The sequence below is a fragment of the Grammomys surdaster genome, unplaced genomic scaffold (assembly GCF_004785775.1).
Source record: "Grammomys surdaster isolate TR1022 unplaced genomic scaffold, NIH_TR_1.0 146, whole genome shotgun sequence".
Classification (NCBI taxonomy): Eukaryota; Metazoa; Chordata; class Mammalia; order Rodentia; family Muridae; genus Grammomys; species Grammomys surdaster.
In genome coordinates, this window is record NW_021604604.1 from 12571929 (window position 1) to 12596914 (window position 24986).

Genomic DNA, 24986 nt, shown 5'->3' on the forward strand with positions numbered 1-24986 from the left:
CTGCTGGAAGATTATCTGGACAATGCTCTTTAGCTTTCTGAGGTGGTTCCAAAAGGCTTAACCTTTGAACATCACCCTCTGTGGAATTTAACAGTTTCCTAGTTTGGTCAACAGGTAACAAGTACAAGGTCAAGTCATACCAACCTAGTCAGTCTGTTTTATTGTAGTATTTTCAAAGTCATTATCTTCTCAGAGTTGGTAAAATTATTTTATTTCTCATTAGCACGTGGTATGTTCCTATGCATCCTTCCTTCAGTTACATTTAGAGTATTGCTTTATTATATTGCTTGTCTGAAAGAACCAGTTTGAAGTGAAGGTCTAAGTGTCAGTCCCCTCCCTACCCAAGGCATCCAGAATATTGATATGCTTGCCATCTCCAAGGTAAATCCACAGTTGGAGACTATGCTTGTGTTTGCCTGATTGTGCAAATCTCTGCACTGATTGTGCAAGTACTGATATGTCCCTCCTGCTCACTTCACAAGGACCTAGGGTGAATTAGGGCTTTTCAGCCTTGACCCAGGTTACCCAGTTTCTTTTTCTTTTCAGATTTTAATTAAATAAATCACTTCACACAAAGAATTACCATGTTCTTTGTATCTTTTGAAATTGTTAAGATGTAGCCTAGGGACCAGAAATTTTCATAAATGGTGCAACTTCATATGGGGGCAAAAGGAAGAAGAAACAAGATTCCTTTGTCTTGTAAATCAAAGGGTTAAGACATTGAACTATTTATGAGGAACATGAAGAAGGAAAAATCGAGTCACTGTCATGGCTTGAAACTATAAAGATTGTGGCACTTAAAATCAGTCTCCATTTTCCTCCTGATTTAAGAGGTTAGATAAAAGGAAGAGGTTGTTTGCAGAATATGTATTTTAAGTAGACTTCCTATTGATAAGGCATAGTATCATGCAGCATTTGCCATTGTCTTCAAGCACCTGAAGACTTCTCACTTTAATTTTATAGTATCCAGTGCAAAGTGAAGCTAGTGGAAAATGCTAAAATTATTTTTTACTGTCTTGAGCCGTTTACAGTATTAACACAGATGATGTTTATGACAGTAATCCTGAGAATTATAAAGAAGACCACCTGTACTGCAGTTAGAAAGAGTGATATGTCAATATGATTTGTGGTGGGTTTTTAACTTTTCATGTTTTTGCAGTTTTGTAACTGGACTTTTTAAAAGTTTTGGGGTTTTTTTGTTTGTTTGTTTGTTTTAACATACTGTATTCCTTTGCTTGGATGTGCCGTGCTTAATTCTGGTGTTTCACTCTTAAGGTTTATACCATTGTATTACTTTTTAAAGTGATTTTTATATCTTTAGGTAGACAGAATATATGGGTTAACACGTTTTCCTTTAAACTGTAAATAAAGCCAAAATGATCCAATTTTTGTTTTGGAGGTTCCAGCTAATACAGCAAAGAATAGAAATGAGAGAAGTAAAAATAAGATAATCATATGAATAAGTATATTCTAAAGCAAAAGAGTATATTTCTTAAATTTTAAGCAAAGCCAAAAATTATTAAAGTCCAAAAGTAGTTCTAATTAAATACGAGGCAATTTAGCATATAATAAATAAGGACTCTTAAAAATTAAGTCAGTGAACCAAATGTGTTGAATATTTACTTTTAAAGGGCTTAAAATGATCTAGTACTCATGTTTCCAAATTTTAAGTTTGCAGAAGAATGCACCCAAAAATAACAAATCTGGTTGTTTGAAATTTTCCCATATGTGGTACAGTGCAATCTCAACACTGTAATCTCAGCACTTGGAAGGCAGAGGCAAAGAGTCAAAGGCCAGTGTGATTATTAAGGGAGACTCTGTCTCAGAAAAACAAAACAACAAACCTACAAAATAAACAAATCCCCATAAAATAAGCATATTTTATACAATTTGAGATTAAAAGAAAAATGATTTCCTTGCCAGGTTATTACCACTTTCGTATGAAGTGCACAGGCAAACTGATAGAATGGTATCCATAAGATTAGCTAAAATGAACGTGGCACATGTAAACCAAGATTGTAGAGTTTTATTGAGTATGGTTTGTTTGCAAGAATGATGGAGGTGTTATTTTACATGTGACAAACAAAGTTCACATTAAAGCGGCAGCTAATGTGTAAGATAGGACAAACTATCACATGCCCTTATGACTTCCAAGTATGTCCCTGGAAACAGAGGTGGTGTAGCTCTGGCTGCTTCTGATGAGCAGGAATCTGAGTCATCCAGCAGTTTACGTTGAAGGAGAAATGGGTTTTATTTGATTCCCATATGCGCTTCTAACATTTTAACATTTTGTGTTTTGTCTGTATTTTACATTTTGTAACCCATATGCCCTTTATATGTTTCATATACATTGTTTACATTGACAGTTTCCTAGGTATTCATTCATAGTTTGATCATTCTTCCATAGTAAAGCAAATTGCAAAAGGCAGTGCTTACAAATTGGTTTTAAAGCTTTGTTGTGGTCCAAATGAAAATATGTTAGAATAATATTATTTTCCTGATACTTTGGAAGCATGACTATCAGAACAGTTGCTTACATAGTTTTCTTAGGTGATGCATATTGAAAGTAGAGAGGATAGTAGTGTAATAATATTTCATATCACATAACTTATCATTGGGTTGTTATGTTTATTGGCTAACATTTAGATTGTAAACTCCTGGCTTTGCGTTATTTGGCTTTGATAATTATCAGTCAAATATTTTGTTTTTAAAATCCAGTTAGAGGTCTCCAAGATAGTTCAGCAGGTAAGGATGCTTGCCACCAATCCTGACTGTGGGTTTTGGAACCCACACGGTAGGAGAGAACTGACTGCTGCAGATTGTTCTCTGACTTCCACACTTATGCTATGGCATGAAACACATTCAATATACATATACACATATACAAGCAAATAAATAAATAGTTTAAAATCCAACTAAACATATGCATATATAAAATCTGCTCCTTTTATATATGAAAGCCAGTAAACAATAAGTAAATACTTAGATTAATGAGACGTAGCCTGCAACACCATCTGTGTCAATTTTACTATTAAAACAGCTAGTTCTGAGTGTCCTCCATCTGTTCTATTTTTTCCCTCAAGCTTAAAATAGTACTTTAATTGCTCTGAACTTCTGTAATTTCACCAGCTCCCTAGAACTTAGAGCACTAGAGTAAATTTTTGTTGTTACATATTTTTCTGGTTATTCAAACTCTGACATTCACTATTTATAAAGTGAAAGGATTAATACATACTATCAGTAATTCTTCCTGTATTTTACTAAAATTCTGTGAATAACTAATACTGATTTACTTAACTTACTGTATACTTACCAATTTATAGCCTTTGCTAAATTTGAAACTAAGTTCTTTATCCTCAGTGGTCTTGCAACATTTATGAAATTATTAGAAAAGAAATAAGATAGCATAGCATCAACTGTAAAGAGGTTCATGTGCTTCTGGACCAGATAGTCAGTAGACGTATACCAGATAGGAAGGTCAGGTGACATTTCAAGAGACATATTCAAGGATACTCCATTGAGAAGGATATTGGGTGAACAACATCTAAAGACAAATTCTATGCAATTTGTAGGAAAGAGTTAGGAAATCGGTCGGCCTATGTTATGTGTTTCTTTAAAGTAGAGGAGTAGGTTGAAATTAATCCAATGTGAAGAAAAGCTGCACAGTGAGACATAGGCACCATGGAAAGTGAAAGATTTAAGCAGCAAGTTCCTCATGCAAGAAAACACTGTTACTGAAGAAAAAATTAAACTGTAGAACAAAGCTGTCCATTCAGATTGATAGCCAGATGTAATTTCTCCACTAAAGTGATATGATTTTTATCTGTTTATGTTTGTGTTTTAGAGAGTGTTGAAATATTTGTAGAGTATGGCACAGGTCTGTTTTATGTGTGTCTGAGACTGAACTTTATATGTGGCTGTCTTTTGTTTTTATTCATCTGAGATTGAGTTTAAACAGGATAATCTTTTCAGTATTTGGAGCTGTAAGAAAAGGGGAAAAGGTGTGCATACATATTATTTTTCTTTCTTATAGTCTAGTAGATAAGAAAGGTACATTTTTTTCTGTTTCTCACAATTACTTTCAATTATGATCATGCATTGTTCTTATAAAATGGCTATTAAGTTACTTCATACTTTTCAAGTGAAGTGATATAAAAACCATAGTATAACATTTATCTTTCTAAATGTATTTTTTTTCCCACTTTTGTCCTCCTGTCAAGGCCTAGTAAATGACAAAGAGTCCAAAGATTCTATGACAGAAGGGGAAAATCTTGAAGAGGATGAAGACGAAGAAGAAGGAGGAGCTGAAACAGAGGAACAGTCTGGAAATGAAAGTGAAGTGAACGAGCCAGAAGAAGAAGTAAGTACTCTCATTTCTAACATGCATTTGTAGGTCTATGTGAGAAAGAATTCTGCAATTGAGTAAATGATTTTTAAAACCTATTACATTTATTTATTTGTACACACAAATACCCTGGGCTCAGGAATCAGTTTTCAGGAGTATCAGGTACTGGGGATTGACTTAGGTCATTAGACTCGGTAGTAAGTGCTTTTCCATGCTGAGCCTTCTCTCCAGCCTGAGTGAAGGTTTTTTAATTAATAAAGATCTTTTCCTTACTTTTATTACTGAGAATGTGACTAGTAACATATTTCTATTATAATAACACTCCCTTAATTAAGGGTTTTTACAGACACCAGAACTAGATTGATCATAGCATTTTTATTTATTAGAAGTTTGAGAAAAATAGGTATAAGTGAAAATCTATAAGACCAGGTTTCCTTTAAGCCTGAAGATTCTCTGGCTGCTAACAAATATCTCATGTGATTTAACTACTCAAGTCATTTAGTTAGAAATGGATGATTGGGAAAAGCAGAAGAGTTGGAACTTTGTGGCTTCCATAATTGACTAGTATTTACAGGCAACAGGAATGTACTTTTAAATTCTGAAATATAAATTTAATTGTCTTGCTAAGTACTTTATATAGCAAAAGGAAATGAGACAGCGATTCCTTTTAGATTTTGAGACTAATAATTGTCTTTGAGTTTTTCTGTGGTACTAATGAGATGAACAAAGTCTAACGAATCTGACATCCTCAATAAATATGAAATAATTTTCTTGTGAAGAATTTGAGGTGTATTTTTCTTTTTAAATGCATTTCTTTGTTTTCAATATTGATCTTTGTATTTGGAAGGGCTTATCATTTTAAACTTGTGTTTCAAGTCAAAAAGGAAACATTACACAGAACACATCTCTGCTAGTGAGAAAAGCAAACAGAATGTTCAGTTGGAGGAGGTACATGTCTATCTGAAAAACATGTGTTGACTTTGGCAAGAATAAGATTGGAATACTTCTCTTCACCTCCAAGGTTCCCCATAGCTATCCTCCAAACAGAAGCAGAGAAATTATTGAAGAAGAAAGATGTGTTATGGAATAATAAACATAGGAAGGAATATTCTAATTGTTTACTCCAGTGGAGAAAGAAAAGGCAAGAATTCAACTCATTAGGAACAGTAGGGCACCCTGCTGGTTTAGCTCAGTGGTAGACAATCTGTTTAGTATGCATATAGCCTTGGGCTCAGCTCTTCAATGGGCTCAGCTCTCCAATCCCCACAGAGCTACAGTTCTGATTTCAGCTTGGTTCTTTTTAAGATTTTGTTTTATTTGTATAAGTGTTTTACTTACATATATGTATGCACAGCATGTGTTTGCAGTGCCATAAGAGGAGGGCACATCCCTTGAGGACCTACAGAACATTGTGAGCGAGCTATCATGTGGGCTCTAGGAACTGAGCCAGGATCTCTGCAAGAATAGCAAGTGCTCCTAACCACTGAGCTATCTCTCTAGCCCCATCTTGGTTCTTTTATTTGTCATAGCAACTCCCAGCCAGGATATTTTCTCTTAAGTATCAGTGTGAAACCCAAATAACTGTTGAAGATTAAGTAGATAGTCTATTAAAATATTATTTTCTATAACATGTAATTTATCAAAAGAAAGTATAAGACTCATTGTTACAATAGCAATAATAGTTACTTATGAACATTTGTTATTCTATTCACTATCATAGGTACTCTATCTATATAATTGTTTCCTGTGAACACAGTTGATGTTAGTGAGAAACTTAAGTTACAAATAGGTTAAATAATTTCCTCACAATCTCAGAGTAGTACCAGAGCCAGGATACAACATTGCGCTTGTTTGTTTGTTTGTTTGTTTGTTTGTTTGTTTTTGTTACATTGCCTCTTCTGCTTGCCTTAGCCAGTTCAGGTTTTGTGGTATATTAATTTTACCCATTATTATGTTAGTATATAAGGAGATCAGGACAAATGTATTCCTGTTCAGTATTTTATTTGTGAAACTGAATGCATTCTGTTTAGTTGGCCCTCTTCATTCATTCATATGAATTCAACTATTCATGTCTAAAAAATACCCAAGGGAGTAATAATACATTTATACCAAACATATGTAGGCCTGTTTAGTCATGCCCTAACAGTGTCATGTAGCACTTACATTGTATGAGGTATTGTAAGTGATCTGGAGGTAATTTACTCCATGAGAGTCCTTGTACCACTCCTGACATAGAGCTTTATTGACTGAGCAATAAAAGGAGGGGCTTTTGTTAATCCATTTAGCTTAGCTTAATCTAGTTTGTTTTTTTAAAATAGGAAGCATCTTTTGTGTATTAATTGATTCATGGGGAGGAGGTGCTGGGAAAATGGTTTATTTGGCAAAATACATTCAAACATCTGAATTGTATCTCCACCACCCACATAGAGAAGCCAGTAATACTCTCTATGGAGAGGCTGAGAGGACCCCTGAGGATTACTGGCCACCCAGTCTAACTGAATTAATGAGTTCTAGGTTTCAGTGAGAGACCCTGTCCCCTCCCAAAATGTACACACACACACACACACACACACACGCACGCACGCACGCACGCACGCACGCACGCACGCACACGATTCATTTTCTTCAAGTGGGGATTTAAGATTAGCTTTTTGTTTTGTGTGTTTGCTTGCTTGGTTGCTTGCTTGTTTTTGAGACAGGATCTCATGTATCCTAGGGTGCTCTTGAATTTACTGTGTATTTGAAGATAACCTTTGTCCTACTTTGATTTTTGTTTCTGTGATAAACACCATAATCAAAAGCAACTTGGGAAGGAGGAGGGTGTAGTTTATGGTACAGATTGCAGGATATCACTGAGGAACCAGATGCAGAAAGTAAAACAGAGATGGTGGAGGAACGCTGCTTACTTGCTTACTGCCTTGCCCGTTTACTTTCTTATATGTAACCTAGGACCACACGCCCACAGGTCAGTCTGAAGGGGGCATGTATTCAATTGAGGTTACCTCTTCCCAGGTCACTCTAGCTTGGCTCAAACAGAAACTTGCCAGTACAATCTCGAACTCCTGACCATCCTGCCTTATGTACTGGGCTTTAGTAAAAGCATATGCAGCATGTGTAGCTAAGAACGTCATTTTTGAATTCAATTTTAAGTTAGATTACTTTAAATAGTTACTGCATTTAGAAAATAAAGTTTATGCTTTATTTTTTTAGCTCTTATTATTTGTTAGAGGTGAGTGTGTAGGTATGGGCATACCTGTGTACCACAACACTTATGTGGCGGTCATAGGACTGCTTGTGGGAGTTGCTTCTCTCAGTTTACTCTGTATTCCAGTGATCAAGTGCAGGTCTGCAGGCTTGGCAGGAAACACTATTCCTCGATGATCATTGTATTGTGTTCCTTGTGAAACCTTTCTGTGTAGAGCTCTAAAACCTTATAGATGTTTGTATAGGACTATACTGTTGAGACTTGGAGTTATTTTCCACTTACACACAGCCAACAGCAGTAAATATTTAAGTCATGGAGTATTTAAGGGAGTATTTGTCACTTACCTTGGTACAGTGAGAAGCAGCTGAGTTTAGCATAGTGGACTTAAAACTTTTAATGACACCTTGTTTACCATATTAGTGGAATGTATGGTTTGTGATACCTAGATACACTGTGTAGTGATCAGATTAGTAATTATCAAGTCTGTATCTGCAAACATTGCTGATTTCTATGGTTTAGATTAAAATGTGGTATGCTTAGAGTATGAAATGTTCATTCTCCCATATGAAAATGCTATCTTGTCATTTGTGCCTGTATGAATGGAACTGGAGGGCATTGTGTTAGGTGGAATAAGCCAGGCACAGAAAGAACAGCACATGTGTTCACTCATTAATGGAAACTAAAAATATGAATGAATTTCATGTCTCACAGAAAAGTAACATGTCTGTTTAGAAGCAGTGGGTCCATAGACCCATGTAATGTTTTTGAGCTGCAAATTGTATTTCTATTTTGTTTTTAATGTAAAAAAAAAAATGGGAACAATAAAGGACAAGAGAACATTTTACATAGTGTTATGTCATGGTTTTTAACTGGTGGTATTAAATTTGAACTTTGTAGGATTCGATGAATTTTAGCTTTTTAATAAAACTACAGTGAGAAATTTCTTTTCTTTTTTTTTTTTGGTTTTTCGAGACAGGGTTTCTCTTTGTAGCCCTGGCTGTCCTGGAACTCACTCTATAGACCAGGCTAGCCTCTAACTCTCGAACTCAGAAATCTGCCTGCCTCTGCCTCCCAAGTGCTGGGATTAAAGGTGTGCGCCACCACCGCCCGGCAAGAAATTTTCTTAGAGGAGAGAAATACTAAAGGTTCAGGAAATTCCTTCCTCGTGTAATTTACGTAAATGCAGAAGCTTTACATGCTGTCTGACCTGTGACTAGTGTTTAGCTCCTGGCATATAGGAAATGTTGGCTTTCTGACTTGTCCTAGAATTCATTTTAAACAGACTCCATGAAAGGAGACTAGGAGTAAGTAAACTACACATCTTCGTAAGGCACGTAAAGTTCCCTACCGAAGGGTTTCAATTGTCTGTTGATGTTCATTTCAGGAGGGTTCTGATGATGATGATGAGGGAGAGGAGGAGGAAGAGGAGAATACAGATTACCTCACAGATTCCAACAAGGAGAACGAGACTGACGAAGAAAATGCTGTATGTATGACCGTATTTTTTGTTTTGTTTTGTTTTGTTTTGTTTTCAAATGTATAGTGGTTTTGAGTATTTGATTTTAGTCATTCAATTTTTTTCTTATGATTATAAAAAAAAATAGCTTTCTTGGGAACTCACTTTGAATTTTCCCTTGGAAAGAAATTCTTTTAACCTTTACCACATCATCATATAGAAAGGCTCTGACCTGTGAAACATTACCATGAAGATAAGTTGTGGTTTTTTTTCTTTGGTAAGGAGGTGATGATTAAGGGAGGCGGACTGAAGCATGTTCCTTGTGTAGAAGATGAGGACTTCATTCAAGCTCTGGACAAAATGATGCTAGAAAACCTTCAGGTATGAAATACCGCTCTTTGGAACACAGAACATTGTAGTACACAAGATTCGGATTAATATGAGGATCCCTTATCTAACCAGCCACTCCTGTAGCATATCTCCCTAATATACACAGATTGTGACTGACAGCTTGTCCTGTATTCCAAATCCTCATTCACAGCTCTTGAGAGAGAATGAGAATAAATGTACTTACTGTAAGACTGGGAGCGATCATTTTTAAGAGCCCTTACTCAACTTGTTTCCCGACCCCAGTGTTGGACAGCTAACAGGCACCTGTGATTCCAGCCCTGGGAATCTGAAACTCTGGCCTCTATAGGCACTTGCACGCATATACATGTAACCCACATAACACAGGCAAACACATATCTAAAAATAAAATCAATCTTTATGTTCATAGCATTAATAAACTAGATTGGGGAGTAGGACAGGAGACAGGATTTCTCTGTAGCCCTGGCAGTACTGGACCTCACTCTGTAGACCAGGCTGGCCTCGAACTCAGAGATTGCTTGCCTCTGTCTCCCGAATGCTGGGATTAAATGCATATGCCACCACACCCAGCTAATAAACAAGATTTTATCAAAACTATGTAAGTGTTTTTGTTTTGGTATGTGCTGCTGGAGATCAAACTCCAGACCATGTACATGTCAGCTGGGCATTGAAGCGCATCCCTAATCATACATGTGGCAGTTACTAAAACATCACAGTCATGTGGGATGATTACCTTTTTCTGTAATTGGAGAGAAAATCCTTTGGGTTGTTCACTCCTTTTTATTAAATTATTGATAACCCCATTGACTTAACATGCTTTTGTTAGAACATAGAGTTGTTGAGGAACAAGCATTGGGGTAAGTTAGGTTGAAGGGAAGGAGTGAAAATATTCAGTAGAGATAAGTATTGATCAGTGTTTACTGGAAAGGGAAGAGAACTATGGAGTTGCTAGGGTAGGCCATAGAGCAAGGTAGTGTCTTGTTTTGGGCTTGTTTAAGATATTAATTCATGCCGGGCGGTGGTGGCGCACGCCTTTAATCCCAGCACTTGGGAGGCAGAGGCAGGTGGATTTCTGAGTTCGAGGCCAGCCTGGTCTACAGAGTGAGTTCCAGGACAGCCAGGACTACACAGAGAAACCCTGTCTCAAAAAACCAAAAAAAAAAAAAAAAAAAAGATATTAATTCATTTTGTGCTGGTAGACTGGTTCTTTAGAGAATAAATACTAGATTTTACTATTGACAAGTAATTGAAGGGCTTAGCATACTTCTTTCTTCATCCCTCCCCAAAGTATTTATCATTTCACATATTAAGTTTAGAATATCATTATACATATTTTAGACCAATTTGTTTCTTTCACACATTAAGTATGTCTTTATATATCCAGATATCCTAAATATAAATATAAAAATATATATATACATATATATATAATGTTAGATATTAGATATACATATATCTAATCATATATTTGTATGGTTTTTTATTTGGTTGATTGGTTGGTTTTTTTTCATCCAACATAAAATCTTTATTAATTATTTGAAAGTTTCATACAATTTACCCTGAACACATTCACTTCCCATTCCTTCCAGGTCTACCTTCCCACCCTTGTGTGCCCGCCTCCCCACCCCACCCTCCCACACACACTCCCACCCACCCCCCTCAAAAAAGCTCCATTTGTGTTGCTCATATACTCATTGGAACATGGTCAGACTCCCAATGGCCAGTCCCATGAAGGAAACCAAGCTCTCTCCAATCCCTTCAACTGTGGGGACCACTTCAGCATCTTTATCACAGTTTTTAAGGACTCTCTTTTAATAGCTTCCTGTCTGGACTGTCTTCTTTTTGGGGGAGGGCAGGAAGCCTTCAGTGTCTCTCTGGTTGCTGTTTTGTTTTATGTTTGAGGCAAGGTCCCATTAAGTAGCTGGGACTGGCCTTTAAACTTGATAATTAGCCCAGACTGGCCTCAAATTTACAATCTTACTGCCTCAACCTCCCATGTGCTTAAATTACATGTATATGCTTCCATAACTAGTCCAAAAGGCCTTAATTTATAAAGTAAGTCTCAGGTCATTTTAGAGGCATGTCAAATAAAGCATAATTAATAATTGTAATTTTCTAAAAGAGAAATAAAATAGTTTTCATAAAGAAGCTTATGGGGTCGGTCACCATTTGATAATTATTGAGAAGCTAGTATGTGAATAACATTGTACAAAAGGTGAGGCATAAGTAGTAAATAAGACAAACATTCTCATTCTTAGAGAGGATAGGTATTTAAAAACTACCGTGTATATACTTCTAAATTGTGATCATTGGTAAGGATAGATTGTTTTGGTTTATAGGAAGGGAAGATCCTTCTTTAGATGGGATGGTGGAAAAGACATCCCTAATAGCACAAATTTTAAATAGAGCTGGTCAAATGGAGCTGTTTAAATTTAGAAATGAGCTGGTAAGAAGGCTGGGTGGTTAAGAGAACTGGCTGCTCTTCCAGGGGACATGGGTCTAATTCTCACCACCCACATGGTGGCCACAACCATCTGTAACACCAGATTCAGGGGATCTGATGCCTCTCCAGGAACCAGGCACACAAGTAATGCAGAGATACATATATGCAGGCAAAATATCCACACATAAAAAATTTTTTAATTAAGAAAAAGTGGAGAAACTTTCAGAGGTGTTAAGACGGAGAATTCCTTGCCTTTGAAAACTAAATAGAAAAAAAAAAAGAAAACTCAATAGAAGCTTAGCATCGGAGAACATAATCTACAGGCAAGTAGTGACAAGAATGATGGGCACCCTTGAAAGAGCAAGTCCTATATGAAGTCAGTTCTGATAGGGGCAGGATTACAAACCCTGAAGCCTGGATAGATGGCTATTTGGTAATCAGCAGGTACAGATGGTGATCTGTCTAACACAGTAACAGGAAACAGACACATGTGAGAGCTTTTCAGTTGGTGGAATGAACTGGGTTCATTAGTTGCTTGACTAGATTGAGATGTGACAGATGCCTGAAGAAATAGTTTTTAATCTTTGTTTCAGTCTGTTACATGGCAGCACAGAAGCATCATGAAGGAAGTGTGTAGTGTGGGAAGCTATCACCCTACGGACACACACAGGGGCCAGAGACAAGACACATTCCTGAGAACATCCCAGTAATCCCAGTAACCCTAGTAACCAGGCTTGTGTTGGTTAGACCTGTCACTGTGACACTCGAGAGAACAACTTCTAGGAAAGAGAGATTTCCCTTGGCCCCCAATTTCAGTCCATTACTGCTTTATGCCTGAGGCATGATAATGAGAGACAGAAAGGGGCCAGGGACTCTCTTTCAATAGGATCTTTCTCCAGAATGCACTTTCTCCTCCAACAAGTTCTCACCTCAAACACTTCCCAAAGTAGCAGTCCTAGCTGGGGACTGAATTTGATTTGGGTTGGGTTGGGTTGAGTTGGGTTGGGTTGGGTTGGGTAGGGTTGGGTTGGGTTGGGTTGGTTGGGATTTTTTTGAGACTGTATACAGTTTTACTGTATAGCCAGATCAATCTTGCATGGAACTTGCTTTATAGATCAAACTGGCTTTGAACTCACAAGGATCTGCCTGTCTTCACCTCTTTAGTGTTGGGGTTAAAGCCATGCACTAGCCCCCACACCCAGCCTCGGGACTCCTTTTAACATGAATCTATAAAGGATTTCATACTAAAGCCTTAGTAAGGTTTCACTTCCTAAGTTTGTGTTACTTCTCTGATACCATCAGGTTATGACTCTATTAGTAGATGAATATCCTCATGACTCAGTAGTCTCTCAAGACCACTACTAGGGCCTATGAGATGGCTTAGCAGGTAAAAGCATTGCTGTCAAGCCTGAAGATCTGAATTCCTCCCCAGAACCCACATGGTAGAAGGAGTAAACCAGCCATTGCAAGGTGTCCTCTGACCTGTGTACTCACTGGAGCACATGTCCTACGCTCCTCTATTACTCCCCTAGGGGAAAAACCATGCAAAATAAATGTAAAATAAGTCTTGATGTGACAATCGATGATAAATGGTAGTATCTATCAATGAAGAATCAGATAAGGAGATATGCATGCATTTATGCATTCTTTTTTTTGGGGGGGGGGGGTTGAGACAGGGTTTCTCTGTGCAGCCCTGGCTGTCCTGGAACTCACTCTGTAGACCAGGCTGGCCTCGAACTCAGAAATCCGCCTGCCTCTGCCTCCCAAGTGCTGGGATTAAAGGCGTGCGCCACCACCGCCCGGCTTATGCATGCATTTATATATGCTGCCCACCCCATGAGTATTTGTTCACATAGAAAGATGCTCCAGAATATTCTGGGTTGGAAAGAAAAATATGTGCCATACCTATAATTCCCACGACTCACAAAACTGAAGCAGGTGGATCACAAAGTTATGACCTACATGAACTACAGAATGAATTCAAGACTACCATAGACAACTTAGTGAGTTTAATCCTGACTCAGGACAGGAGGAGGAGCGGGGGGAGAGGGAGGAGGAAGAAGAAGAGGAGGAAGAGGAGGAAGAGGAGGAGGCAGAGGAGGAGGAGGAGGAAGAGGAGGAGGAGGAGGAGGAGGAGATGATGAATTGGGGACACACAGATCTGTGGTAGGATATTACCTGGACATGTTCAAAAGCTCTGGACTCAATCTCTGGCATTGCAAATTAATTATGATTAGTATAGGACAGTTTGCTTGGAAATAGTTGTTTGATTATTTGTATATGTTAGCATATGTAAGGGAAACTGGAAAAACAACCCATTGCTAACAGTGGTTGCATCTTAGGCTGAGGCACACAGAGAGAAAATAGAGGAATTAGTACAGACACTAATACACTTTTGTATTTAAAAACCTCAGAATATGTTACCTACCATAGCACTTTTCATTTTTTAAGTAAAAAATCCTTATAAATCTAATAAATCTGAGAGTACTTCAGGCCAATTCTGATGAATAGTAACTAGAAAACAAAAAACAATAAAATGTCCATTTGCTTGATAGGCAAGTCTCTTGAACATATGAAGTTTGCATCAAAAGACGATTTAAATGTTAGAAAAGTAATGTTGAGACCTCAGAGGAATCAGTCTGCTGCATTCATTAGGATGTAGACAGGAATTGATAGCATGAATGTAGGATCCCCCTACATTCATTTCATTTCAGGCCCTACTTTTGCATCTGTTCTTCCTAATTTTTTTCTGTATTCTAAAATCTGCTATTTTGCTATCTGCTTAGAAGTTACACTAAGTCTTCAATGTTCTCATAAGTCCTGTTTCTGTTCAGTCTTTCATGAAATCCCTGTGCTTGCCTTCTCCCAGTTAGGCATACTCCATGTAGGTGATGCCTCTAATGTATTATAGTTTATGTGTATGTCTCATTTAAAAGTTTATGAGCCCAGCACTTGGGAGGCAGAGGCAGGCAGATTTCTGAGTTTGATAGTTCAAGGCTAGCCTGGTCTACAGAGTGAGTTCCAGGACAGCCAGGGCTACGCAGAGAAACCCTGTCTCAAAAAAAACAAAAAAAAAAAACCAAAAAAAAAGTTTATGAGCTTTCTGAAGGTACACTAAATGAATCCAACTACCACCTCTGCGTGCATGTATGTGTGTGTACACACTAAAATTGACATTATCTGTCTTCATCTATCACTCTTCACGTTATTTTTTGAACCTAGAGATTTGCTTATACAGCCTTGTTAGTGAGCCCCTGCCTGGGATCTTCCTGTGTCTGACTCCTGGGGCTAGAACTACAAATACTATACCCAGCCTTTTATATGTGTGCTAGCCATCCAGACTTAGGTCCCCATGCACACATAGCCTGCACTTTACCTACTGAGCCATCTCCCAAACTCCAGAACTAACTTGTTTTGATCTTACTACCTCCAGATTTATTGCAAAGTAAGTTATCAGTAAAGATTCATGCAATTAATTTTTTGGAAAAATTATTATAAATGCCAAAATCAGTTGATACCACAACTGAGAAATTAATGTGAATTGCTATAGATTTCGTTTGTTCTTGAGTTTTTTGATGAGTACCTGTTGTTTGTACAGTACTGGAGAGAGGGTAATAAACCATGGAAGAGTCAGACTTCACAGACCCTGAGATTCTCTGTGCCATGAGAGGGAAAAGGACAGGATGCTTCTGAAGAACTTTTGTGGGACCCACAGTACTGTGTTCCTGTGGAGGCTGCAGTAAACAGAATCACATGATTCCTTGTAGGTCAGACTCAAAGGCTTTTTGGGCAGTGAGGAGAAACATTTCCTTGTTTTGTGTTTCCCAGTCTCTGAATCTTAAGATTATGTTTTAACAAATACTTTGTTGAATGACTTGTTTGCAGTTTATTTTTATATCTCTCTGTGTGTGTGTTTCAGAATATTTATATAGTTTTTAAATTTCTGTCTTGAAGCAGCGAAGTGGTGAATCTGTTAAAGTGCACCAACTTGATGTTGCTATTCCTTTGCATCTCAAAAGCCAACTGAGGAAAGGGCCCCCTCTTGGTGGTGGGGAAGGAGAGACAGAGTCTGCAGACACAATGCCATTTGTCATGTTAACAAGAAAAGGCAATAAACAGCAGGTAAGATATGTCCCCTGGGTAGTTATAGTTACTTGTTCGTTATCAGATATGAGAATTTACTTTGTTTAACAAATTCCAAGTTGCCCTTTTCCTACAGAAAGAGATGTAAACTTTTAGAGTATTCAATGATAGAGATATTATTCATGATAATCGGTTGATTGACTTTTAAACTGGATGTGTGTTAATGGAAAGGACTCTTAAGTTCTAAGTGTGTATATATTTGTAAGAACATAAATTCCTTTACTTGAAGGAGAAAACTATATAAGGAAGCTCAGTATGGGGGTGAGATAAGGGAGAGGAGGATATGGACTAACATATACCAAGAAAGTACTTAGTGCCAAGATTCAATTTTTTTCTTGAAGTCTGTTACCTGACCCCACACCTTCTCTTAAATTTTTACTATACTCTTTCTTTCTTTGCTGTATGTTAGCATATGGTCCCTTAAAGTCATTTTGCTGGCTACTAAGCCATTACTTTAGGGATTCATGTGTTCATTTAGCAGATGTTTACTGAGCATCAGCCATGCACTAGTAAGCTTTGTATATGTCTAGGTCCTAGGACTATAGGTCACACAAAGGATGGAGTACCAGCTGTCCTCATGGGCCTCATCTCCTACTGAGATAATAGAACATGGTATACAAGGATAAAGGGCGGCTGTCAGAAACAGCTCCTGCATGCACAAGGACCAGTTCTGCTTTTATGTCTTATCATTTCTGATATCAGTTTCATTTCTAAATTAATTCAGGTTATAATTAACATTTTTGTTTTAATGATATGTAAAATAATGGTAGTTGTCACAGGTAGTCAAGCCTAATTAACTGGTTTACATCTTATTCACATGACCATTTGGCTCATTTGTGTTCATGCTGGGTCCTTTGTGTAGAGCATAAGTTAAGCAAATTCTTCTCTCTTGGAACTTTCTGTTTTGTAAAGGAATTCACAGTGTCTCAGCTTGGGAAGATGAAGGATAAAGCAAAGGAGACAACAGGCATAGGAACAAGCAGGAAGGAAGGCTGTGCCTGCAGACAGGGCCTTAGTGAGTACTGTCTGTACCTGAAAGAAGACTCTGTAGCCAAAGTAGTGAGATGGCTCAGTGGGTGCAGGGACAATATGTACTCAATACACACACAGACACTCACTCACATACTCACTCACTCACTCACATACTCACTCACTCACATACTCACACACTCACTCACTTTCTGAAGGTCTTCCTGGAGATGGGGGCCAAAAGATCCTATGAAGAGGTGAGCTGGAATCCCTGAAAGATTAGCAGGGCTAGCTCCTGGTGACACCATGTTGGTCTTGGATGTCTGCCTCTCTGTCTTAAGGACAAAGAACAGCTCTGCAGCACCATCCTTAGTCACCAGTACCCACAGTTGGGAGTCTGTGTAAAGATTCTGACTCCCTTCATAAGCTTGCTGAGACCTCAGCCTAGAACTAGCCCCTTCTTGAACCTGGGGCTCATGGAGGCCACCTCCATGCCCTCAGCATTGTTAAGTAAGAGCACCAGAACCTGAAACTCTGCAGTAGCCACCACCCTCTGCATCTTCCCAAGGAACCAGGGTGGGTGCCAGTACTCAAACCCTGGGAATAAGCAAGTTGAGTCATTTAACTCCCTGCCCAGTAAGAGAAGCCCTGACTCTTGTCCTCCAGGAATATGGCTGGGAGTCTCTATTCTTGGTGGTCAAGCTACTAGGCACGTATGAGGGCTAAGGGCCTGCCCCTTAATAAAGACAACCCCACTAAGTTAAGACAGACACCCCTCCTTCCTTTTCAGTAAGAGAACAAGGAGAGATTAAGATAATTATCAGCACCCTACCCCAAGGTTGAGGGCCACCTTGCCCTGTGCTTACCCACCCTCCACAGTGCTGATCCCAGCCTGAGTTTGCATTAGATGACTACATACAATTCCCCTCTGTATTTTTTTTAATTTCTAGATGAGTAACTCTGTTCCTGTCCATAATTTCCTGTTTAAATAAGTTATCATAGAAGTCCTACTTTATATCTATATTTTGCTGGCTAGTGTATAAAATACCCTCAGTAATAGTAGAATAGGGCTAGCAAAGATTACATCATGACTAACATTAAAGTTATCATGGTAAAGTCAAATACTTCCTTCATCACCTCCCACCCCTCTCATGTACACACACACACACACACACACACACACACCATGGGGGTAGGGGGACAGCTCTAACCAGGCTTCACCCCTCTACTGTCTGTAGACCACGAGCGTGCTTTCTGTTCACTCGGTCTCTAAGGAGGAGAATGAGAGCTGGTTTTGGTAAGACTTGAATTTGGGATTGTGCCCAGATCTTTGCCAAAACTGCTTTATGGCTACCTGGCGTTGGTAATTTGCCACTGTAACCAGGACTCTCAAATCCCAGTTTTAACGTTTTCCCCTAGGCTTGCTTACTTTTTTGACCTAGGCTTTTTTAAAAATCTTACTCATCATATTTTAGGTCTCCTTTATTCTCTGTGTTCTTCCTTCACACTCCCTACCCATGCCAATGGCTTTTCTTGGCACAAGAAAGTCTGAAAATGTCATTTAATTCTAACATTTTAAGGCATATACTATGCACAAAGGCTTTACAATGGCACAAGGGGTGAGGGTAAAGGACTATTTAGCAACTATAATAAGTGTTTCTTGGTTCCCATTACTGCGTAGCTACTAAAGTAATAACATGCATTTCAGATTCTAGTTTTATTAACTAAAAGGAAACTGAGTAATAGCTTTTCTGAATAAAAGCTACACAACCCTGGTTTTCTTCTTTGTTCTATCCAGGTGTACATAAGAATGCATTGTCATCAACTTGAACATGCTGGTTCGTCCTTATGCAACATACAGGCTTTGACAGTAAATCAGGACGCACACTATGGCCAGGCATGGTGATGCGTACTTATAATTTTGAGAGGCTGAAACAGGGTCATTAATTTGAAGGCCAGTTTCAGGAAAATTATTTAAAGAAATATCATGGTATTTTGTGGTCTGAGTAAGAAAGTGTATTTTGTTCTGCTTTTTTTCTTTTTAAATGTAACTTTTGACAGTTGGCCTTTTAGTGAAATGGCTTTTCTACAAGTATGAAATGTATTGCTGTATAGGGGTGTTTAATTCTTCAGTGAAAGATGTCTTTGTACTACATTTGTATTTAGAGACACCTTACTGTAACTGTCAGCAGCGGGAAGACCGGGTCAGTGAAGTGAGTAGGTGAAAAGAAGTAAAAGGAGAACCATAGCAAGTTTCACATTTACATATTATGAATTTGAGTAATTAAAGTAAAACATTTAACATGCAGCTCTGCTATAAGGTTTAGCATATTTTATTTTTAAAAATGCTAAGTGAGGGTTAGGGAGATCACTCAACAATTGAGTGATACAATCAGGAGAATAGAGTTTGGTCTGAAGCACCATAAAATAAACCAGGATCCCACAGACATCTGTAATTCCAGCACCCACTTCTCTCCTTCCCACAAGCGAAGGTGCAAATAACATGAATGTTTGAAAAAGGCAAAGTATATTTAACTTAATACTGGAAGAAAACCCATTGTTTACAGCCAGTATCCCTAAGGCATTCTGACTTATACACATTTTGACTGGGATAATTAGTATTTACTGCAATGCAGCCCTTCATAGTATGTATATGTACGTAGTTTTATAACGTAGCTATGTGCACGATGCAGCTTAAAGCAACACCTTTGGGTATTTGGTAAAGGTAGCAGACATAAATTTATTCCTACATTTAAAAAATGTTCTTTTTATTTGTTTGTTTGGGGTTTTTGTTTGTTTTTTAAAGATTTATTTATTTATTATATATGAGTACACTGTTGCTGTCTTCAGACACACCATTAGAGGGCATCAGATTTCATTACAGATGGTTGTGAGCCACCATGTGGTTGCTGGGAATTGAACTCAGGACCTCTGGAAGAGCAGTCAGTGCTCTTAACCCCTGAGCCATCTCTCCAGCCCCCTAAAAATGTTCTATTAAACACACAGTACTTGAGAACTTTTCTTTTTATACAGTTTTTTAGAGGATATAAAACGTGATAAAGACAATTTTAGTTTTATAAATACTAAATACATTTTGAGAACAAATTCAATGTGAAAATTTCTTTATAATACTTCATACTGGTTTATTAGTATACTGTCAATATAATTAAGTTTTTCATAACTTGAACTTGAGAAGAAATTTCAGGTTTTAGCACAGGAATGTAATAAAGAGAAAAATGGTACTATTTTACTGAATATCTAAATGTAATAGAAAAAAAGTATCTTATAACAATTATCAAAAAATTACCTATGTATATTTCTTATTGACTACCTTGTTCTAGTATTTTCTAAGACTGTTAGACTATTTCCTTCCAAAAAAATTCCATATATTTTTAAGTGTTTGAGACCAGGAAGTGTAACGACTGAGAGAATCAGCCTCCTAACCAAGGGTTAGGATACTAGTGTGTATTTACATTAGAAACCGGGGGGTTTTGGTGTTTTTTTTTAACTATCTAAATAAATAAAGTTTAAAAAAATGAAATCAGGTTTTTACTTCTTTATTGTTGCCATCTCAATCAACCTGGGTTAGAAAATTAGTTTAACTTAGCATGTTTTGTTTTGGTATGTGAAATATCTGATATCATAAAACTGAATACAGTCAGTGGGATGTATGACCTTGTATGTCTGACCTTGTGTGTGTAGTACTCATGTAATTTCAGTCTGAGAGGGACACTGGCTGACTGATGTCTACCATAAGGAAAATGGCAACAAAGAACACTTGAAGAACTAAATTTTCAAGTCAGACGGCAATGAATCAGATCTCGTGTAATGTTAAACTTGAGTAGTGCCTGTGATAGCTGAGCAGTTTGGAGGTGTGCTTCAAGCAGAGAGAGGTCTGGGGTACTGAGCACACACAGCTCTCCGAAACCTGCCTTTCCACACCGAGCCTTTGATCCCGTCATAGATGAGTCTCCTATGTGAAGCATGCACACTGTTGGCCCACAGAGTTTAGGTTATGAAACACTTTGTTTTATTTTTATGCTTAGCTAATTATCATAGCTTACCTAAAATTTCCCAGGGAGCCATGGGGTGTATTTTATAGATTTTTATCTAGGTTTGTCTGCCATGTGCATTCCTAAGCTAGAAACATCATGCTGAACATGGGCAGTCTGAAAAGGGACCTGGACCTCTGTGTCAGTTATGTCACCCTCCCTCCACGCGTCACGTCTCCGTCCAAACTAGGGAGGCAGGGAAAAATGAAGGAATGTGCTGTTCATCTTGCTGTTTTTCACATATGATGCGTCTGTAGGATGAAACGTGGCCCTGTCTCCAGATGTGTGCTGCCAGAGCACTGCTGTTCCTGAAGTCAGTCAAACTCGGTAGCCTTCCACTGTCCATCCACCGATAGGCTTTGTTGCTTCTTAGAATAATACAGGTTTGACAAATCTGGTCTACAGTGAAGGATAGATAGAAGTGTTCTGTAAACTCATTTAATTGTCCTTGCTATTTTCTCAGGCTATTTTTTTATTCCAGTGTTGTTCTTCCTGCAGTTTAAGATCCTCAATGTGCCCATGTCATCCCAACTGGCTGCAAATCACTGGAGCCAGCAACAAGCGGAACAAGAGGAGAGGATGAGGATGAAAAAGCTCACCTTAGACATCAATGAGCGACAAGAACAAGAGGACTATCAAGGTACAGGCTAGGAGTTGTAGCACAGGTCACTGACCTACATGCCATCATCACCCTGCAGGCTGAGGCAGGAGGATCACCATGAGGACAGCTTGGGCTACATACATAGTAAGACTATCTCAAAAAAAAAAAAAAAAAAAGGAAGGAAGATCACTTATTAACAATGTATAGAGGGGCTAGAAAGACGGCTCATCAGTTACGAGCACATACTTCTCTTCCAGAGGACCTGGGTTGAATTTCCTTCAGCTACATCAGGCGGCTCACAAATTTCCTGTAACCAACTCCTCTGTCTTTTGTCTACACTCACGTGCACATAATCCACTCATGTACAGATTTAAAATTAATAATAATTTTTTTTCCTTTTTTTTTTTCAAGACAGTGTTTCTCTGTATAGCACTATATTGGAACTTTCTCTGTAGACCAAGCTGGCCTTCAACTTAGGGATCCACCTGCTTCTGCCCCACAAGTGCACCACAGCAACCAGATACAAACTTGAATAAAAATAAAAATGTAGGAAGTTGGGACTATAATGTTGAGTTTGTAGAATGTTTACTATGCAGGCATAAGGACTTGAGTTGAAGTTCCCAGCACTCATGTAAAAAGCCAGGTGTGTAACCCCAATGCTAGGGAGGCAGATTCCAACCAGGGCCCAAGTCCAGTGAGAGTTGCTGTTGGAAAAACAGGATGGACAGTGCCTGCGGAGGAACAACGCCCCTAGGCTATCCTAGAGTATTTTAAATGTAGTTATCTCAGTTATTGCTTCCTTTGCTTTTTCATGTTTTCAATACTTTGTAGTCATTAGCCTATATAATGTTCCTCTTTGAAAGAGTCAGCTACTTACATGTAAGGACTAATGACCTTTATTTCCCTGGTGCTTGTAGGTTTGTAGAGTTCTATACTTACAAGAGCTAACGAATTTTCCTCTTTGTTCTTAATCACAGAAATGTTGCAGTCTCTTGCACAACGCCCAGCTCCAGCGAACACTAATCGTGAGCGGCGGCCTCGTTACCAACATCCAAAGGGAGCACCTAATGCAGATCTAATCTTTAAGACTGGTGGGAGGTAAGTAACCTTCACTGGGTTCTTCCTAACAAGTGTTTCCGTTGGTGATGCTTCTGTGAACAAATTGAGAATTTATGATTAGACTCAATGGTAGAGCTTAATTTTATTGAAGCCTGTTACATTGCCACTAAAAATACAAAGTAGCTCAAGAGGCAATGAGAAGTATTAGTTTCCTGCCTATTCACGTACTAAAAGTAGCTAAAAGTGTATGCTATAGTGTTCTTGATAATATCTGTCCCCTTTTATTGTCATCAGGGACCAAAAGTACTAGAGTATTTTTATTTTAATATTTCCCATAATATTGACATTCCCATTTGATAAGTACTTCTCAAGTATTTTTGTCAATACCAAAGACTTTCTCTACTCAGAGTAAATGTCTTAATCATTTTTATATGTTGAGTTGTCGAAAAGTAGAGGAAAACAAGTGTCAGTGCTCTCGGGGCTAGAGTCCAGTGGAAAAATGAACTTGCGAGTACTTCAGAGTCATTTCTGCCCTAGTTGTTCTTGTTGGTTTTGGCTTTGAGTCTTTTGTTGTTTTCTTGGTGGTTGTTATTATTATTGTTGTTCTTGGGGGAAGAGCTTGAAGGTGGAGGGTAGAGATGTGCTCAAAACAGGGTTTCTCTATGTAGCCCTTGCTGCCCTAGAACTCAGTCTATAGACCAGGTTGGCCTTGAATCAGATCTGCCTGCCTCTGCTTGAAATTAAGGGCATGCACCAACTCTGCCCAGCTTAGTCATTTATCTAAAAGAGAAAGAGAGAAAGAGGAAGAGAGAGAGAGAGACAGAGAGAGAGAGACAGAAAGAGAGATTTACTATGAAGTATTTCCTAGGAAGTAGGAAACAAAAATAGCATGTGGAGAAATAGATACATAAATATATTAATTATATAGATTTATATATGAACATGTATGCCCTTCCAAGTCTTTCCTAAACTCTTCGTTAGCCTTGTCTCATTTCCAGTTCCCCATTGAGAGGAGGAGCCCTGTTTGTTTTTCCTTTCCTCCAAGGAAGGCTGTGACTTAGCCTGCCATTATGCTGAAGCTTCACTGGGCACGCTTACTGCCCCTTGGGCATTGTCTGAGTCATGCTCACAGTATAAGCTTTGTTTTCTGGTCTGGGAGGGTTGTTTGTTTGTTTTTTTGTTTTTTGTGTTTTTTTTTACACTTTTAACTTTCTGTGTATGAGTGTTTTGCCTGCATGTATATCTGTGTGCCATGTACAACCCTGGTGCCTAAGGAGGTCAGAAGAGGCACTGGATTCCCCGGACCTGAAGTAGGTATCAAATCTGAGTCCTCTGAAAAACCAACAGGTGCTTCAAACCACTGAGCCATCTCTCCAGTCCCCTTACCCCCTTTTAGGGTAGGGTCCCACTAAGTAGTAGCTCTGTGGCTTTGGACTGAGAGATCAGCTTCTGTCTTCTTCCTGACTACTGGGATTAAAGTCATGTGTCACCACACCTGGCTCTCTTTTTCTGATGTGCCATCTCTTAGTTTCTCTGACTGTTGGGGTCTGTTTTTTCCCTTCTCTCCAACCCCACTCTCTCTAACCCCACTTAACTCTGTGAGCACGAATAGACAGTACAGATGTCGTCCTTGTCCTGTGGATTCAGTCCTCACCCTCCTCTTAGCCTTCTATTTTCTGTACAGTTCATCCCTGCTGTGGTCCATTTGCTATCAAGTCTTACCAATACTTTGAACTTGAGTTTCTGTGTGTCTGAGACAAACCTCACAAGATGATGGCCTGACCCAACTCCCTCTCCTACTGTGCTCTCCAGCGTAGTTAATGCAAACATTGCCAGCTCATTTATCTGCACACTGAAAAGGAGGTTTGGAGTTTGTCTCATCTCTCTTTCCTTCAATTCTAATTAATAATTGTCTAAATAATAAGTTAATTTCTCTGTGGTATCCTACTAAGTAACTCTTATATTTGCCCACGTTTTCCACATCAGTGCCACAATTCAGATCAAGGGACCATTACTTCTCATATGGAATCCTGCAACACTGGTCTAGCTAAGGTCGAGTGCAGGCTGCTGCTGAGCCTATCATCAACTTTGCAGGCTGTTCAAACACTCCCAAGTCATTCTCTTCTTTATACTTAGTATTCTGAGATGCAGTCTGCTGTCTGACCTTGTGAAGCCTTCTACCTAAAGCCCTTCAGTGGCCCTCATGCTGAGCTTATAGGATAATGTCTGAATTACACACCTTGCTTAACATTTCTTAATGTTCTTTCTCATATTCTCGGCCAAGCTTGCCTCTTAACTAACTATATTCCTAACTCCCTCATTCTGGAGCCATATCCTGCTTTTC

General features: G+C 38.5%; 1 protein-coding gene across 3 annotated transcripts in view; it reads left to right on the forward strand.

Moving 5' to 3' along the window:
• Positions 1–24986, forward strand: part of Upf2 (UPF2 regulator of nonsense mediated mRNA decay) — a 103920-nt gene that overhangs the window by 73603 nt on the left and 5331 nt on the right. For 2 of the 3 annotated variants that reach the window (XM_028764865.1, XM_028764866.1), the window contains exons 16-21: positions 4221–4360; positions 8935–9036; positions 9289–9387; positions 15773–15940; positions 21481–21622; positions 22561–22681. In XM_028764865.1, the coding sequence (XP_028620698.1) occupies positions 4221–4360; positions 8935–9036; positions 9289–9387; positions 15773–15940; positions 21481–21622; positions 22561–22681 (772 nt within the window). The remainder of the gene's footprint in view (positions 1–4220; positions 4361–8934; positions 9037–9288; positions 9388–15772; positions 15941–21480; positions 21623–22560; positions 22682–24986) is intronic. The other variant, XM_028764867.1, reaches the window with a different exon arrangement.